This window comes from Lytechinus variegatus, chromosome 13 (genome assembly GCF_018143015.1).
Source record: "Lytechinus variegatus isolate NC3 chromosome 13, Lvar_3.0, whole genome shotgun sequence".
In the NCBI taxonomy this organism is placed as follows: Eukaryota; Metazoa; Echinodermata; class Echinoidea; order Temnopleuroida; family Toxopneustidae; genus Lytechinus; species Lytechinus variegatus.
This window is the reverse complement of record NC_054752.1, coordinates 6,821,556-6,841,560: the sequence shown is the minus strand read 5'-3', so window position 1 is coordinate 6,841,560 and position 20,005 is coordinate 6,821,556. Positions and strand designations below refer to the sequence as shown.

The 20,005-nt window shown below is 37.5% G+C and overlaps 1 protein-coding gene across 2 annotated transcripts; it reads right to left on the bottom strand.

Moving 5' to 3' along the window:
* Window positions 1-5,804: 5,804 nt before the first annotated feature.
* Window positions 5,805-18,990, bottom strand: LOC121425929 (ADP-ribosylation factor 1-like). 2 transcript variants are annotated; one of them, XM_041622037.1, is made up of 5 exons: window positions 18,844-18,990; window positions 16,976-17,151; window positions 14,402-14,512; window positions 12,085-12,209; window positions 5,805-8,079 (listed from the first exon to the last, which is right to left on the bottom strand). In XM_041622037.1, exons 2-5 carry the CDS (start codon window positions 17,121-17,123, stop codon window positions 7,921-7,923), a joined length of 543 nt encoding a protein of 180 aa, XP_041477971.1. In that variant the 5' UTR covers window positions 17,124-17,151; window positions 18,844-18,990; the 3' UTR covers window positions 5,805-7,920. The 2 variants fall into 2 exon arrangements, with proteins under 2 accessions (XP_041477971.1, XP_041477972.1); XM_041622038.1 differs by having other exon boundaries at window positions 16,976-17,160; window positions 18,844-18,978.
* Window positions 18,991-20,005: the final 1,015 nt, after the last annotated feature.

Here is a 20,005-nt window from a genome sequence, read left to right as displayed (position 1 = left end):
TAAAATTTTTGATATTCAAACCTAAAAAGGGACATTACAATCAATCTTTTGTAATCATGATACGTACCTGTCTCGCTAAATAATGCGAGCGCGAAGCGCGAACTGAAATTTTTGTAAATATTGACCCCAAACAGGAAGATTTTAAGGACTATATTTTAGGAATCTTTTATCTATTAAGATTATACACATCTCACCATAGTCATTTAATGGGAGTGCCAATAAGCGCTTGCTGATTTTGTTAGAATTACATCTAAACATGCACATAATGCACTTGTAATCATGAGTAACATACCCATCTCACTAATCAAATCTTGCGAGCGCAAAGCGCGAGCTGAAAATTTAGGAAATTCAGACCTGAAGAGTGGCATTTTAAGGCTTGTTTGTAGGAATTCAAGAACACCTTACGTAGTTCACTAACCAAATGATGCGAGCGCGAAGCGCGAGCTGAAAATTTTTGATATTCAGATCAGAAAACAGAAAAAGAGACATTTTAAGGACTCATTCTAGGAATTGATGGAGAGCAGACATCTTTCACCAATCCACTACTGCGAACGTAAGCACGGACAGGAAATGTTTTATATTAAGACCTTAAAATGGGACAATCACTTAAAGTATTCATGAAAAAGAAGCATACTATTGTTCATGTAAAAGAATAACTCAAAGTGCGAGGAAATATATTTGGTAGTTTGGTGTATATTGACTTGAAAACGGGAGGTTTTAGTATAACAAGATTATATATCTCGGTAAACAGACAATGGGAGCACCAGGAACAATGAAGACATATATGCCCTGAGCCAATTATGTTTCATTTATATGAAAAAAATGTTTCTTATGTAATGTAACATAACATAATTATGACATTATAATGAACAATAACATTAATGTCTTCTTTCCCACTACGTTTCTCTTCCTTTCTCCCTCTTTTCCTCCTTTTTTTAGTCAGCCGATAGGGGGGGGGCATGGGGGCATGTGCCCCCATGCCCCCCCTGTCATTACGCCACTGACTATAATCCTAATCATAATTATTATCATTATTATTGATATTGTCATTATCCTTATTAGTCATGATTACATCATATTACCAATAAATAATATTAATTTTCATCATTTCTCTTTGTTACATAATTATGTGATGATAATTGCAATTGATGGCACTGCTAAGTACACTTACTGCTTCTGCTGCGGCTGACTGGTAGTATTTAGTGTCATTAGATGTACAGAACAATTGAAACATTTATAATTACTTTTATAAAACAAATGAAAGTACAAAAATACAAAATGCCTTGAAAAAGCCTTGAAAATGCCTTGAAATTTCAAGGCTCAAAATCCTCAAGGCCAAGGCCAAGGCCCTCTCAAGGCCAAGGCTTGAATGTTCAAGGCCAAGGCTTTGAAAAAATAGGCCTTAAGGCGCCTTAAGGCCAAGGCCGAGCATCAAGGCACTACAACACTGGTGTGTGTATTTCGAGTTTTTGACTGACGTGTATCAATCAGGTATGATTATTTACGTCTGGGACCGACCTTTAACATAACCATCCGAAAGACGTGATCAGGGCTCGAACCTCTGCATCAATTTGTAAGTTCCCCACAGCTTGGATTACAGGCGCACGCCACAACGCCCAGTTTTGGGCGTTGTGGCGGAGATCGGGTTGCCGGAGCCACTAATTATATAACCCAACTCAGTCGTCGGGTACGTGGTTAAAATAAGGAATCGGCGTTCTAAGCTACGTGTATAGGCCTATATATATGGCCTCGGGTTCGATTTTCGGCAGAGACAATTTTCGGCCAAACCAACATTTTCTTCAGGGAGGAAAGCTCTTGTGAACTTTGATTTAAGCTACTAACAATATTCTCTCACCCTATGGTGCGTACAACCAAAAAAAGGAATAATGGAGTTCTCAGTTATTCTTTATTTAATAACCGAAGGGGAAGAGTAAAAGGAAGGAAATGAAAGGAAAAGGACAGGGAAAAGAAGAGAAACGAGACAGAGAAAAGGAATATGGAAAGGAAGAGAAAAAAATGAAATGGGAGAGAAGGGAGTCAGGGAAAGGAAATGAGGGAAGGGGAGAAGAGAGGTGGAGAGAGAGAAGAAGAAAAAGCATGACTAGGGAGAAGGAAAGCAAAGTAAGGAGAAAAGGGAAAGAGAAGGAAAGGAGATTTAATTAAACTAAGGAATGATAAAAAGAGGATTTAAGAAAAGGGGAATGGGTCTGGTCATGAAAGGAAGGAAAGAGAGAAAAAGTGAAGTGATAGGCCGGAAACGGAGAAAGTAAAAAAGTAAAGGAAAGATATTCAAAAGAAGGAAAAGGGAAAGCAGAAAGAAAAGGAAGGGGAGATGTAAAAGAATCCACCAAAAAAGAAAGATGAAATAAATGAAAGAAAAAGAGAGAAATAGAGGCAAAAGAAAAAACAAGTGGAATGCCTCTGGCCGTCTCACCTGCATCACGCGGTTCAATATAGCAGCAGTGCTGACTTTGAATACTACTCTAACTCGCACAAGATGTTCAGTGATACATGGTTACTCTTATGTCCACTTTTTATGAACTAGACCAATAAACTTACAGAGATATGATGGTTATTCAACAAAAAACCCCAACATGGCCAAAGTTCATTGACCTTACATGACCTTTGACCTTGATCATGTGACCTGAAACTCGAACAGGATGTTCAGTGATACTTGATTACTCTTATGTACAAGTTTCATGAATCAGATTCATAAACTTTCAAAGTTATGATGGTAATTCAACAGATACACCCAATTCGGCCAAAGTTCATTGACCTTTGACCTTGGTCATGTGACCTGAAACGCGCACAGGATGTTCAGTGATACTTGATTACTCTAATGTCCAAGTTTCTTGAATCAGATCCATAGACTTTCAAAGTTATGATGGGAATTCAACAGATATCCCCAATTCGGCCAAAGTTCATTGACCCTAAATGACCTTTGACCTTGGTCATGTGACGTGAAACTCATGCAGGATGTTAAGTGATACTTGATTAACCTTATGTCCAATTTTCATGAACTAGGTCTATATATTTTCTAAGTTATGATGACATTTCAAAAACTTAACCTCAGGTTAAGATTTCGAGGTTGATTCCTCCAACATGGTCTAAGTTCATTGACCCTAAATGACCTTTGACCTTGGTCATGTGACATGAAACTCTAATAGGATGTTCAGTAATACTTGATTAACCTTATGGCCCAGTTTTATTTACTAGGTCCATATACTTTCTAAGTTATGACGTCATTTCAAACACTTAACCTCAGGTTAAGATTTGATGTTGACGCCGCCGCCGCCGCCGTCGGAAAAGCGGCGCCTATAGTCTCACTTTGCTTCGCAGGTGAGACAAAAACCGAGAAGGGGTTCAACAGGAAAGAAAGAGGAATGGCAAGGGAGATAGTAAATAAGGGAAGAGAAAAGGGAAAGGGGATCCCCCACCTCCTCGGTATCCTCCCCCCCCCCCCCCGCTCTCTCTCCCCTTCCCCATTTTTACTATAAATAACATGAGAAATACAAGTTATATTTTAAAATCCAGAGACCGAGACAAAAGATAAGAATAAACCCTTTTCGAAATACTTTTTAAACATTTTTAATAGTGAAATTTTTTAATCACATTTGCCTAAAATTCTGGAAATCATCTACATAAGACAAAAATGTGGTACATACATAATTGGGATTAAACTACAGTAGTTAATAGTACATACATGTGTATTTTTAAAACAAAAAAAATGCTTGTATGTAAGATGAAACCCTCCTAAAATTGGATATGTTAGGATTACTGGTGCAAGCACAATATGTGTTGTCATCAGTTTATAGCAGAAGTGGCACTTTGTATTGTGACACTCTTTGTTTACGGTATTTGAAATCAAAATACCTACATTTACAAGATGCTTAAAAGATATAAACAGAACAAAATACCCCACTGCCTCAATGTATATACATCATCTCAGTACAACATGCATCTACAAGAAAAAAAAATAAATAAATAAAACAAAACAAGCATATCATATTAGGGCTTTAGGATACGCCAGTAATTCAAATCCAATAAAATTCTTATGCCTGAATATACATTTGATTATAACAATATATTAATATTTCCTTGTACCATACTTCCTTTACTGTTTTGTACATTAAGATGTCACTAATGTTTGAGAACTTAATAAATAATGTGTACCTACATGTATAACATGTACAGACTACTGGGTGTGTTTCACACAGAATCAAGTATGACTTAGAGTCACACTTAAAGGACAAGTCCACCCAAACAAAAACTTGATTTGAATAAAAAGAGACAAATTTAACAAGCGTAACACTGAAAATTTCATCAAAATCGGATGTAAAATAAGAAAGTTATGACATTTTAAAGTTTCGCTTCACTTCACAAAACAGTTATATGCACATCTTGTTCGGTATGCAAATGAGAGAACTGATGACATCACTCACTATTTCTTTTGCATTTTATTATATGAAATATAAAATATTTTGATTTTCTCGTCATCGTCATGTGAAATGAAGTTTCATTCCTCCCTGAACACATGGAATTCCATTATTTTAACATTTTGTGCTTCAGGCAAGGAGGTCCTAATCAAATTCGTAAAAATGGAAATATTGTATAATTAAAACAATAATAAACAAAAGAAATAGTGAGTGAGTGACATCATCGACTCTCATTTGGGTGTAACTGGCTCGTTCATATGACTATTTTGTTGAAAATAAGCGAAACTTTGAAATGTCATAACTTTCTTATTTTACATCCGATTTTGATGAAATTTTCAGCATTGTCCTTGTCTGATTTTTCTCTATTAATTCAAATCAACATTTTCCTGAGGTGGACTTGACCTTTAAATGGCCAATAGGGTGCCGAATAAAAGGTATCACTGCATTGGTTAAATCATAAATAAGAGGACCCGTGTTACTGTGTGTTAAAAGACTGTGTGTTGCATATAATGTGCGCGTTAGCACTAAGCATGACTTTAAGACACACTTCACCCTCTGTAGAACACCCCCAGTTTTCAAACAAACATCCAATTGATTGTCACTAATCCATAGGACTTCATGAAATGAGGGCAACTTTTCAGAATACAAAATCAGTAAATCCTACATAACAAGTCCTATATAGGTTTTTGAAAGGGTGCTCTTCGTGAGAAGACAGAGGAGTCTCTATTCAGAATAATGTTATGGTCATGTTAATTCTATTGTAATAATAACAGCTGGATTCATGCAGCACTTTTTGCCAGAGAATACAAAGCACAACTGTCATTTTGAGTGGGGGTGTGGTTGTCTAGTGGTTGGGACTCTTCATCTTTCAATCTGAGGGACATGGGTTTGCTATCACTTTGCTTCCCAAACCATGGCATGTTTTCCTTCAGCAAGATATTCACTCACATTGAGCTGCACTCAACCCAGGTGCTCTGTAAATGGGTATCCGGTAGGACGGAATTCCTCCAAATCTTGAGCGCCCATATGGCGGGCTTGGCGGCTCAGGTACAGCCGGGTAATTAATATGATACCAAATGTTAAGTGCATTACGTTATATCAATATAGTAGCTGTGCTACATAAATCGTCCATATTATTATCATTAACCTGGCATTAGCTCGAGCTACCACTTTATCAGCAGCGGTAACTTATATTCAAGGAATTAATCCTATCGGGTACCCATTTACCACAACTGGGTCGAGTTCAGCACAATATGGATCAATTCCTTGCTGAAGGAAATCAAACCACTTTCCTGCGTTAGGTTCAAATGCAGGCTTAATGGAATTAAAGTTATTGCCTTCATGTAGTTCCAATTTCACTACAAAATTACAAAACGGAAAATTATGTGATATACGATAAACAGTGAAATACACTTTCGAAAACAGTTACTAATGATTTATATAATACACATGGAATGTAATAAGAGTGAGCATCACACTGTATGAAGTCCCACACATACATATACAAGAAGATGAAAAAGAATGAATAAATAAATATAAAGTTTTCCAACATCTATTCAATCTTAAATGTTAAAAAGATGTTGAAATGGAAGTTTGGAAACTGTCTTGTTGGTCTACTTTGGCTATAAAATATCTTTTTTTTGCTAGGATTTAGACCGTGACTTTATGATCAAACGACATATAAACAATGTGATCGTTTAATAATAAATTATTGGTCTGCTCCACTTTTAATAAAACCAATTTTGGCATCATTGAGCATCACTGCACACATGGAATACACAATTGAAAACATGGGGCTGGTTCAGATTTCTCGTTGCAAATGGACCAACATTCCGTTTCCACAACATTTTTTCCTGCGACAATTGCTCCAGGCTTTATTTTGTCTAAGATTTAAGGTAAGGGTTACAAAAGGGCTTTAGGGTTAGGCTTAGCATAGGGCATGGTGTTAAAAATCCATGGTTAAAGTTGGTTATTCCATTAAGTGTGTGGAATCCATAGCAGAGCAATTGTCGGCGGAGCAAATGTCATGGAACTGTTTTATCAAGCAGAGAGGTTGTAATTTTCATTTATCAATGAATGTTGGGTGACTGAACCAGACTGGAAATGCAAGTAGTAGCCATAGAACCTTGGGTGGAGAGTGGCAAAAATAGATTTATGCCACTGTATTTCAATACAATATCCTGCCTGAGGATACTAGGCGTAGTGAGATTTGAACCTTAACTTTTTCTTAATCCACTGACCGTCTTGGGGCCGTTTCATAAAGCTGTTCGTAAGTTAAGAGCGACTTTAAGAACAACCGGTGATCCTTTCTTGTGGTAAATGATGTTCACCATTATATGTTCGTTGATGATTATTCAGCGAGTAAGAAAGAATCACCAGTCATTCTTAAAGTCGCTCTTAGCTTATGAACAGCTTTATGAAACACCCAACCGGTATAAGAATACATATTTCATTCTCCTACATGTGTTCCTTTTCAATTCGAATGCCACATATTATGATAAACCATATAATCAATAAAGCTTTAATTTCTAAGTAAATGTATATTTCTAATGCATTAAAACTATGGGATCAATATACCTTTTAAATAATTCATATTTTGAAAATTGAAACACCAATGCATGTTGTGTTGCCATAAATATGTCCTAACATGGAGATGAAACAAACTGTAACTGGAGAACATAAGAAATTAAACAAGTCTACAACTTCCTTTGCTAAGGACCATGTATTATACTTGGACACCTCCAGAAGTAGTACAAAAAACTGTTTAATTCACATAAAGAACTAGCAAGTCAGGACTCTTGATAAATAAATGTATATCTCTGCTTTGGACTTATTTCTCGTCCATTTTAATTTTTGTTTAAATTGATGAAATAGCACATCGTGTTGGCAATAGATCGGTGCTACAATCAATATGTAACATACAGCATATAAGAATCATTTCTGCTACAAAATGGCAAATACATTTGCTGGAGGTTTTTAGTCGTCAAATGTACGACACACTACTAAGGATATTAAATGATTCAAGAATAAAACTTCCCTGCATTCACATAGAGGAAAACTTTTTACATGATAGGAATATGGGAAGATAATAATGTTCCTTGGAATAGATTATTTCTAGATCGAATATTTCAAGGGGATCGCTGGGAATTTGAGTAAACCTCAGATTACAAACTGCTTGTTCTAATAAATGGGCTTTCATGTACCTTCTGAAAATGTCACAGTCTGTGTAAGAGAAAAATCCATTCTAGTTGACTCATTTTGGAGCAAAGTTGATATATATCCTAATAATCTTTAATCGTCTGGATTTAGGAGAGTACGACGGAGAAACAAATAATTTATAAAACCCTCTCTCTCTTTGCACAAAGAAAAATCTCACCACCATTTCAATTTGACCTTTTTTCTTTTTTTGTGGAGGGGGGGGGGGAGCAGAACAATATTACACCTACACTGATTTAATGGACAGCAAGTATTTTCATTCTTCACTTTATGTCTTTTTAAGTTCAGTGGAGAGCCAGTCGAGACCTTCGTAAAGACCATCTCCTGAGGTAGCACAAGTTGACTGGATGTACCATTTTCGGTTACGCATATTTTGCAGCATTAGTGCCGAGGTCACATCCTCAGCGGTCATGGCATTGGGAAGATCCTGAAATGCAGATACAGAAAATAACAGAATTTGTTTTGAAAAGGTGTGGCAGTCAATAGCTGAATTGGGTTGCATTTCTACATCACATAATAAAATAAAACAAATAATCATAAACACCTCCAAATCGTGATCAAAGAGTGGTAGGACAAAAGGAAAGAAGGAAGAAAGAAAGACAAAAGAAAGAAATAAAGAAAGGAAGGAAAGAAACAAGAAAAGAAAGAAACAGGAAAGGAAGGAAGGACAAAATAAAGAAAAGAAAGAAAGGAAGGCAAGAAAGAAAGGGGATGAAGAAAGGAAAAAGGGAATGAGTGAGTGAGGGAAGGAATTAATGGAGGGGGAAGAAATTAATGAAGGGGGAAAGGAAAGGAGCATGGGAGGGAGCAAGGAAGGAAGAAAGGAGGGGTGGAAATAAGGAGGGAAGAAAAAGCAAAGAAAGAAAGAGAAGAAAAGTAAGGAAGAATTAATAAAAAGAGGAAGAGGAAACGGATAACGGCAAATTTTATTCAAAGTTAGTTCAGCGATTACTCTTTTTGCCAAGGGCGGGGTCCGTACATGTAGGTAAAATAGCATTGCCAGATCAAAGGATGATGAATACTTCCACTATACTTCCAGAAGAAATGCCTGAATATATTTGTTTTATATCCCTTTCATATTAAAGTTTGAACGAAAAACATTAGTAATCTAGTCATAACTAACCAATCTCCATGATCTGGGAAAAAATCTAGATTGGATTAAAGACGTTCCACAGTTATGTTTGTGTGCAGTGTTATAGCTACAGTAAATGGCAGTGGTCAGCCCGACCGGCGCAAAAGAATTAAGACCACCACTCATCATGAAAATCACTGCTTCCGTCCACCGCTTATTTCACATGAAAAGTATTTCAAAACTAACTCCTTAAAATGAGAAATCACTCTTCAATTTCCATCTTTAATCTTGATTTATTTGCATAATTTACATTACATATTCTTGTACTTATACATTTATGAGTGGAATGGACAGAAAGATGAAATGATCCATTCAATGAGGCGAAGTCGAGTTTTCATTTTGTAACAGGTCAAAATGAACTGTTTATTGAAAATTCATATATTTTCATTACTCTTAATCATTTGTTTGTAAGTAATAGATGCCTATTACAGGAAGTGCACAAGAAGTAATAGAAAGTAGAAATGTTTAACAATCTTCATGCTTTTTAAGAAGTATGATTCACTCTCTTTCTGGGTAAGAGTGATGCTAAATGGTCTTTGGGTCAAAACATCACATTCCAGAGCTTGAGCTTGTATGACGTAGATCATTATGGTCAAGGCTTAGCATCTGTGAATGGAGAGTGATAACTGCATAAAAGGGAGAGAGGATTTTGCTCTAATTCACTCCTGCACTGCACCCCATTCATGGGGCAGGCAGAGAGGCTTCTTCATTTTCGGGTCAGAATTATCGGTATTTGACATGACATTCGTGTAGCGGGTGAGGCTATCACCAGAGGAAATATGGTCCTCTAGGCCAGATTGCCAGGGGGTTTTTTTCATCTTTTTTCTTGGATTTGGAATTTTGTATATAACGATCCATCGATTATTAAACGAACCGAAACACAAGGAATGGTGTCGTGTGTCATCTTTCTGCATCAGTTTCCGCGTGTTACAAGTGGCGTTGTCAGCAGGATCGATGTTCGTCGTTGGATACAACCAAGTTCAAACCCTGACAATCTGAGGAGCTCATCCGTGGACATCTTGATTTGTAAATATGAACGTAGCTTTAAGTTTAAGATGTATTGTGTGTGTGCATAGTGAGAATGCTGTAGCCAAAATGTAGTTTGTTTGAAAGTAATATGAGGCTACAATGTATCTGATAGGGATTTATACTATTGGACAGGTATTTTATGAGATACCCTGTAAGATTTTTCAGACCAAATGGCTTTGGTCAAGGGAATACTGAGTACTGTTGAAGGTTAATTTTGTGTTGTCATGGTAATGCTGTGTTTTGGAACAGTCCATGCCCCCTTTCTTATGTAATTTTGGCTGGTTGGATGGGAACCACACATTGGGGTGTCGGAGGCCATGCAGAGACACCAGTATTTTATATGTTGATAGGAGGAAGTACAGTACGTGCAGAGTAAGCTCTGGGTTTGGCAAACGTGATTAACTAATGAATAGTTGAGGCGTTTCTTTGTCTGATACTTAAAGTTTGTTAACTTTTTAAGTTTAGTTTTGGGTCTTGATTAGTATTCGGTTTAATTAAGCTATGGCGTGAATTAATGGTAATTGTTTGATCCAGAATGTGTATTTGATAGTTTTAGGGGCTACTTTTGAAAAGTAGGGGAGCCCACGTGTTGATGAAAGTGTTTACTTTCATGTGTCTGTGTGTTATAATGGTTATCATATTGTAATATGCTGATCTTTCTGATTTGTAACTGGGATTTGGCTAGGAGTACTGCTAGGTTTAGTCAGGATAAAGTATGAATATTAATTTCGAGAACCTCAATCTGAGACCGGGATTGCATTAGAGGGATACTGGAGTGACTATTGGGGCAGTAAGGTGTTTCTCGTTTCTGTTAACCTTCGAGGCCGGAAAGGACGCAGTGGTAGTTGAGAGAATTAGTCATAAGTTATGAGATTTTTCAGTATATTATATTGGTGAACCATTGTTCCATTGGAATTGCTAAGATTTGGGGAAACATCTAGTAATTGTTATTTGTTTATTGTCTTGTAATTCTTTAAAAGTTTGAATCGACTTAAAGTATAAGTAGGTATTTTTTTGGAGGTTTAAGGATGACATTGTAGTGATTGATTTTACTGGCTATAATTATATAATGGTCTGTTATTCGTTGAGATACATGGATTGTGAAGGTTTATGTCGATAACTAAACAATTGGTTGGTATAAACTCTGGAGCTGTTAGGATCAGTTAGGAAGCACTTGGAATGTTCAATGCTAGGAACCTCAACATGAGACTAGTATTACATAATATGGAGTGTACTTGAAAACTGAAACAGTTCAGTTTTTGCACTAGATATGTTTTCTGTATTTATTCTCGTCACGAGACCAGGAAGTTCGTATTAGTGGTGCGGGTTCGCCAATACCGTGTTATTGCCGAGATTTTTATATTCTGTATCAGGTGATTACTGGCTTTATATATTTAGTGCCATGATTAATTGTAAATTGATTTGTTCTGTAACTGGGAACAAGCATCTCCAGGTAGTGTTATTTTAAGTAGGACTTTTATTTTTGTAATAATTTTGGTATAGTGAGTGCCGGGACGTCACTCAATTAAGTAGGGGAGTATGTAACAGGTCAAAATGAACTGTTTATTGAAAATTCATATATTTTCATTACTCTTAATCATTTGTTTGTAAGTAATAGATGCCTATTACAGGAAGTGCACAAGAAGTAATAGAAAGTAGAAATGTTTAACAATCTTCATGCTTTTTAAGAAGTATGATTCACTCTCTTTCTGGGTAAGAGTGATGCTAAATGGTCTTTGGGTCAAAACATCACATTCCAGAGCTTGAGCTTGTATGACGTAGATCATTATGGTCAAGGCTTAGCATCTGTGAATGGAGAGTGATAACTGCATAAAAGGGAGAGAGGATTTTGCTCTAATTCACTCCTGCACTGCACCCCATTCATGGGGCAGGCAGAGAGGCTTCTTCATTTTCGGGTCAGAATTATCGGTATTTGACATGACATTCGTGTAGCGGGTGAGGCTATCACCAGAGGAAATATGGTCCTCTAGGCCAGATTGCCAGGGGTTTTTTTTCATCTTTTTTCTTGGATTTGGAATTTTGTATATAACGATCCATCGATTATTAAACGAACCGAAACACAAGGAATGGTGTCGTGTGTCATCTTTCTGCATCAGTTTCCGCGTGTTACAATTTCATTTTTCACTGAATGAGGTATTCTGTCCATTGCATGCACAAAACATTATTTGGTTTACATGACAGATTATAGTAGATATGTGAGCATTGACTGATGAACAACTTTACAAGCAAATAAACATTTCAAAAAATTACCTGTTTGTTAGCAAACACCAATAGATGAGCATCTCTGAGTTCATCTTCATTAAGCATACGGTTTAGCTCCTCTTTGGCTTCATGTATACGTTCCCTATCATTGCTGTCTACAACAAAAATCAGACCTACAAAACGAAAAGAAAAAAAACATAGCTTTTCTTTCCAGACAACGAGTGGTTTTCCAAGCATACACTGTCACACATCTGTGTTGGTTATATTACTGTCCTCTCTTTTGAACTTATATAGATGTCATGATTTCACAAAGTTGGATTTTTAACAAGATCATTTACATGTATGATATGGTGACAGTTGATCTTAATTTTAACAAGTGGAATGCCTCTGGCCGTCTCACCTGCATCACGCGGTTCAATATAGCAGCAGTGCTGACTTTGAAAACTACTCTTAACTCGCACAAGATGTTCAGTGATACATGGTTACTCTTATGTCCACTTTTTATGAACTAGACCAATAAACTTAAAGAGATATGATGGTTATTCAACAGAAAAAACCAACATGACCAAAGTTCATTGGCCTTACATGACCTTTGACCTTGATCATGTAACTTGAAACTTGAACAGGATGTTCAGTGATACTTGATTACTCTTATGTCCAAGATTCATGAATCAGATCCATAAACTTTCAAAGTTATGATGGTAATTCAACAGATACACCCAATTCGGCCAAAGTTCATCGACCTTTGACCTTGGTCATGTGACCTGAAATGCGCACAGGATGTTCAGTGATACTTGATTACTCTAATGTCCAAGTTTAACGAACTAGACCAATAAACTTTCAAAGTTATGATGGTAATTCAACACATACCCCCAAATCGGCCAAAGTTCATTGACCCTAAATGACCTTTGACCTTAATCATGAGACCTGAAACTTGCACAAAATGTTCAGTGATGCTTGATTACTATTCTGCCCATGTTTCACAAATCAGATCCATAAACCTTTAAAGTTATGATGGGAATTCAACAGATACCCCCAATTTGGCCAAAGTTCATTGACCCTAAATGACCTTTGACCTTGGTCATGTGACATAAAACTCACGCAGTATTCAGTGATAATTGATTAACCTTATGGCCAAGTTTCATGAACTAGGTCCATATACTTTCAAAGTTATGATGACATTTCTAAAACTTAACCTCAGGTTAAGATTTGATGTTGACGCCGCCGCCGTCGGAAAAGCGGCGCCTATAGTCTCACTCTGCTATGCAGGTGAAACAAAAACTATACTTGTGAAACCCATTGTTTGCTGAGCACTACTACTGGAGTATAGCATTAACATGCAGATCATCCATAGCAGCAATCGTCATCATGGCCCTGTTGCAGAAACATTTTTTGGCACTCAAATGCACCATCGACAACGAAACACAACTTGAATGTCTCACATTTGAGTTTTTTTAAAGTAAAAATCAAGTGTGCTTGTTTCAGCATCGGGGCACCAGAGCAATGTCACAGAAGCCTTGATAGTGATTTCTCAAACACATTGAAAACCTGCTTCAGGAGTAAAGCAACAAAACTGCTTACATATGTTGTACATTCAGTAGAACATACATATAGCACATATGACCAGCCACCCAAACACCAACAATTAGTTGCCAAAATTAATGTTGATATTTATTTTCCTTGAGCTTGAAAGAGCACTTCCTACCCTTTAAAATGATATATAAACTTGTCAAAATTGATCAACGACAACAACCCTCACTAGTACTTAATTGAAAGAAAAAGAAAGCCAGTGAGAGCTTCAAAACTGCATTTTGAGGTACACTCAAGCATGAGATATACATGTCCACACTGTGCATTCTCAGGTGTCCATAAAAATGGTGTCAAAGAAGCTCTTTTATCTTTCCTTTGATTCAACTTTACAACTTCAGATTTGCACAGTATGAAGGAGAAAATAATTCTTTCACTTTATAAGCTAGCAGCCTGTCTGATTTTTCCTTTTGGAAACCAAATTGCTATTTTGGGCTTTTTTGGCTATTTACAGATACCTTCCGTGGCAAATTTTTTGTGTGTGACTGTTCACATAACATTTGTTTTATTCGGTAAAGGAAATAATATGTTGTCTCACGAAACTGAAGTTTCAACAGCACCTGCTAGTCTTGTCAGGCAATGAAGTGGACAATCACTACCTGCGCCTTTTATACCGTAAGCTGGATGCCGGAATTGCCGGACTAGCAGGTGCAGTCGCAACGTCGCAATTTCAATTTGCCACATCTTGAGACAACAGATTATTTCCTTTACCGATTTTATACTACCATGATGATCAACATCTTCCATACTATACGTTTTATTTTACAATGATCGATACCTTGTGTGTTCTGGAAGTAATGCCTCCAAAGTGGTCTAATCTTGTCTTGACCGCCAACATCCCACACTGTGAAGCTTATATTCTTGTACTCCACCGTCTCTACGTTGAAACCTACAAAATATCACAGAAATCAATGATAAATATGGTAATCAATGCCCATAACAATAGTTATACCACTACTACTAATAATAATGATAATAAAATAAATATTAATGATGATGACAATAATAATCATAATCATAGGTCAACATATGTTACATATTGCATGAACTCCACCTCACTTGAAAGGATTGAGTAACTTTGTGAATGTCAGTGCATGCAATAACGTTTCAAGGGGGGAACCCTGAATATTTTATTTCATACATATACACATGCTTCGCAATATAAGTAAAAAAAAGTTATTTTCCCTCCTAAACCCTCCGTAATTGGAGAATACTGTTCTTCTGTGCATAGGAATAGGTGTCAGTGCCTCTTTCGTTTCTTTTCCAGATGGGGCCATCATGGCCCCCCCCCCCTTTTATGTCCCATAACAATAAAACAAGGTGAAGAATAATGCAGGCTAAACATTAAAGGGGGCATACTAAAAGAAACCTGAGAAAACAAAATATACCATATATACTAAGCCTGAGTCATATCGATTATTTTGAAAACCGGTGTTCGACAGCTCTAATTCGATCGAACATCGATGCATCGAATATTGAAGGCGGGGAAAATTTAGTCTTGTTTTTGCGTCGATGCGATGCGCTTTGCATATGCACTATACGCACTGACGGTCTGCGCTGGCGTTGGCCGGGTGAGCGTTGCACAAGCAGATGACAGAGCAAAGTTCGTTTGTATTTTTCATGATCACAAAACACAAAAAAAATGCCGGGGACCAAAGCAGAATTCTTCCCAAAATATCTTCAACAATGATATTTGCAGATGACAACATATAAGTTTAAAATGAAACAATAATAAAGACATGAATCACGCAGAGTCGATCCGAATGATTTTCGGTCAACTAGCATTCGCAGTCCATTCACCAGCCCCGTCCGCAGCTCCGTACACTCACTCTCCCGAAACGACAGGCGTGCTTGACGTCAGCGCCAGCAAACAAGTGCAATCAACGGAGAGCGCTGTAACTTGCCTGAGATTGTGTAGTTGGATCCAAAATGAGCTCCAAATAAATTTATGGGAATAAATACGTAATTTTCTCTGGATGGTCATTTGAATTGCTATTCAATGCTGATATAACGATTGTGAGGAAAGATTGTGGAATATGAGTTATGACGATGTTCGAGAATTAATCCTGATGGCAATCCAGTTTTTTAGGCGCAATTGAGCATGCGATCAAAATAAATACGAATGGTTCGAATCGAGCCCTAAATTCATCTAAATTATTACGATTTAACAAGATTTTATGGTCATACTAAGAATATTGACGATGTCAGCAAAGTATGTTATGTTCATATGGAAGAATTAATACTGGGATTATTTCTATGATTCCATTTCTGGACGTCTCCTCCAAGCTCCGAGAAAATAAGCACAATGCGCATGCGTGTTCGATGACGTATGACATATTTTCCCATTCATGAAATCAGAGCCCAAAGTTGGGCACAATTCCGCACAAACTAGCTTCAAATTGATGGGAAAAAAATCAAACGCAATTTTCTCTGTTTTGTCATGTAAAATGTTATTATATGGTGATATTACGAACTTGAACAGAGTTTTTGCATGTAGACAATGTTCGAGAATCAATCCTGACGTGATGATTATTTTTTTTAGACAAGTGCACTAGCTCGACTCAAGAAGTCAAGTCGATCGTCATGAGATGCCCGCCATTGAAAATTGAAACGAAATACAAACGTTTCACATCAAGCTCTAAATTCATATTAATGATTGTGCAAATTATTGTTAAATATTACGATTAAATAATGTTCTATGGTCATGATATTAATATTGTTCATGAAAGCAAGATTTATTTTACGTTGATCGCGTCAATTTCCGTCCATTTTCTGGTTTTATTAAAGAACAGTACTGCGCATGCACGATCGATGGCCATGACTTCCGGAATTCCATTCATGAATTCATTGTGCATAAATTATCTCGGCATGAGCAGACGAGTAAGACTCGAACTATGATCGAAATAATCTTCAAATTAATGGTGAATATCATCATAATTACTCAATCGGTTTCATTTTGGGGGCAATAGAAATCAAGTAAGTGGTACTAAAGTTGGACATTGCTGATATTTTGATGATTGATTGTGTAAACCAAACGAATCGGCCGGCCGACGTTTTTTTTTTTTTTTTTTTTCGATGCACCGATTTTGCAAAATCTGCACCGGTGTTCGATGACATCGATCGAACACCGATTTTAAAATCGATTCGACTCAGGAATAATATATACCATCTTTTTTTTCACTAGAATTTGGCGTTAAGTGGAGGGAGATTCATTGCTCAGAGAGAAACTGAAGGAGGAAAAAGCAGTATTTTGGTGGCATTCTCCCACCAAAATAACCTCAGGACACCTGGACAATCCCTATCATGGATGGTGAACGCCTTGACCACCCTGGGGAATGGACAACGGTCTTACCTATCGTGGGAATAGTTGTGACAATTTCTCCAAGCTTGAGTTTGTAGAGGATTGTGGTCTTTCCAGCAGCATCCAAGCCAACCATCAATATTCTCATCTCCTTCTTGCCGAATAAATTACTGAACAATCTGGTGAAAGTCCCACCCATGGTGAAGCTCAGTTTAGTGTCTTGGGATCTAGATTGTCAAAGTAAAGTGGAATACATTACATGTAAATTATTATTTAACAAATAATAACATTTGAAACTTGATTATAAATAATTGTTATTCTAATAATAATCATTTAAAATAAAGCATCAACTTTAATTTTGAATATAATTTGTTCTTCAAAACGGCAATTTATAACATCGCTTATCTAAGGTACGTCATTATGAAGCAGTTCAAGGGTCAAGCCTATCGTATTTGCGGTGTTCAAAAATGGATCAAGGGATCTACACCAGGTCTGTCTAGTAAGAACCTCTTATTTATCACATTTATACTAAAATCCTTTTAACCCCTTCATGCGCATTAGGCATATATTTGCGTATGAAGGTTCATAGATAAATAAAATCAAAAGAAACAAACCGATTTCACCCTCTAAATATGGATTTCCTAGTGAAAAAAATTGACAAAAAAAATGTTTTCAACCATAAATTAGGGTATTTCATACCAGAAAAAATTTGACAAGCAAAAAAAAATTATATTCAATTTCAAAAGAGGGGGCCCACCTCCGTTTTAATAGCATTTTTACATTACAAATCTTAAATTTTGCTTCTCAAAGGGGGAGGGCACGAGCCCCCTGTGCCCCCCCCCCTTGAACCCGCGCCTGTACCCAATACTCTTGGAGAGTAGACATAATATCAGTTCATAACCATTATGAAGCCTGTAGTTTTCAACAATTCCTGCTAGCTCAGTGAGTAAGGAGACAGACTGAAGATGTCTTGTTCTACGGCGAGAGGTTTGAATCCAAGTATAGTGAGACCACCACATTATTAACCACCTCTTTTGAAACCGACCACCTTGCGCGCATTAATCATTTAGCATGTTGACATCATAGAATTGATTTGGAAGCGTCAAAATATTTTGCCCACTGCGACAAGAATCAGCAGTAAACTTAGTGTATCGTGGGTGGTCAGTTTTAAAAGAAGTCCTCAAGGCTATGTAGTTACAACCATACCAACCGGAAGAAGAAAAAAAAGGGAAAAAGAGAGCGATAGAAGGGGGTTTGGAGAAGTAATTGTTTCATCAATATTGTCGCGCGACAACTATCAGCGCTGACAGTTGTCGCGTGACAATATTGATGAAACACCCCCCTGGTTCAGTGGTTGAAGCGGGACATTTTAGCACTTGATTTTGCCGCCCTCTATAAGCGTCACGTAACTAGGTTGCATTAACAATGGATCCAAGATGGCGAAGACAACAAATGTGAGTAAACTCTCTTCTACTTTTATTTCTTCATCCCATTTCTGCGATTTTTGTTCCCTTTCATTTAATTCTATCATACCAAACTTTCCTAACCGATTTTTATACCCATGTACAGAAGTGTTAACATCAGATTCAAATATAAGGCGCTGTTTGGTGCATTTGTATAGTTGCATTTTCCTTTCCGACGTGCGGCCCTATACGGGCAAGTGCCTGGCGTTAGGGGGTAAAAGGTACGAATAGTACTATGATTTTTACCCCAGAACGCCTCCTGGCTACGTCCTGGCTACGTCCACGCCATGCCCAGGCCATGGCAAGGGTGCCGTGGCGTGGACGGACGTGTTCAGTTCATTGTTGTCTCGCATGCAATCCAAATGGCAGGCGTAAATGGACTGCACTGCCACTGGTATTTCAATTCAAGATGACTTTTTTAGTAAAACATGTAAAATAAAAAAATGTCGCTCATACCTTAAGCGGTGTGTCCTCCCTGTGCGGGAAATTTGATAACTTAGTGAGAAATCCGGTAGATCTGGCGATGAATTCGTTTGTAAGAAGGCGTTCCTCCCGGCTTTCCTCCAGATCCGTCGACGTGGAAGTCATGGAAGTGTACACTCGTACTGTACTGCAGCACTGTACTGCACTGCGATCCAGATAACCTGACCACCGGACAGCCCGTCCTGAAAGTGAAAAAGCCCGACCTAAACCTTGGACAGCTCGATCAGGTTACGTTGTACAGGGTATAGAGCAGGGGTTCTCAAACTTTTTCTTTGAAGGGCCAGATGAGACTCCAAGTAAACCTGAAAGGGCCAGGGTGAAGTGGATACTTAGAAAAAAATTGTGCGCGAAGCGCAATGACCCTTGCGGTCGGGGTCCTAGATGCCCTCTTGCGCAATCTTGTCCTTATTTTGGGAACATTTAATCTAACAAATTTATAAAAGTTTCATATGGAACGCAGGCAAAATTAGAAAAGATTTCACAATAAAGCAAAAGTCAATATTAATGATAACAAATTGTACAACTATAAAACATAAAACGAATCTAGATTGTACCAATACATACCTGGTATTGGGGAGACAGATAATGTCTTGAAGTATGATATTTTTTGTAGTCAAAGTAGAATGAATAGTAGACCATGTCTGTTGTAGACTATAACAAGGATGGGGCGAGCAGGGGCCGTGGAGGGGGGGGGGGGCTGACAGCCCCCCACTTTTTTCAAAAACCATGTACAAAAACTTAAAACTGACCATATGATTGTGATTTTTTGCATGACCAGACCCCCATTTGGTAAGGTACTTCGGTATGAGTTAGTTCTTTGAAATGTTCATTATGGAAAATGTACTTTCGCACCTATATGTAGATCCAAACATGGTGACAACAGCGCTGGTCATCTATTAAGAAAGTAGATCGAACAGACAATAAAGACTCCACTAAACTTTGTTTAAAAGTCAAATTAGTTTGACTACCATTACTTTTATTACGGTTAGGTCTACGTGGATACACAATGTAATCATATTGAGCTATGTTTCATATTGTGACTTAAAAGTGATTAAAAAATCCCAGCAGAGTCTCGCGGACCGGATTGAGAAGCTCTGCGGGCCGGATCCGGCCCGCGGGCCGTAGTTTGAGAACC

Bases quoted from the DNA above. Each gene is read 5' to 3' on its own strand.
- LOC121425929 (XM_041622037.1), bottom strand. From the start codon at position 17,123: ATGGGTGGGACTTTCACCAGATTGTTCAGTAATTTATTCGGCAAGAAG. The intron at 12,210-14,401 runs GTATCGATCATT...TTCGTTTTGTAG, and splicing joins TTACTTCCAGAACACACAAG to GTCTGATTTTTGTTGTAGAC. The intron at 8,080-12,084 runs GTAATTTTTTGA...TCTGCATTTCAG, and splicing joins TGGTGTTTGCTAACAAACAG to GATCTTCCCAATGCCATGAC.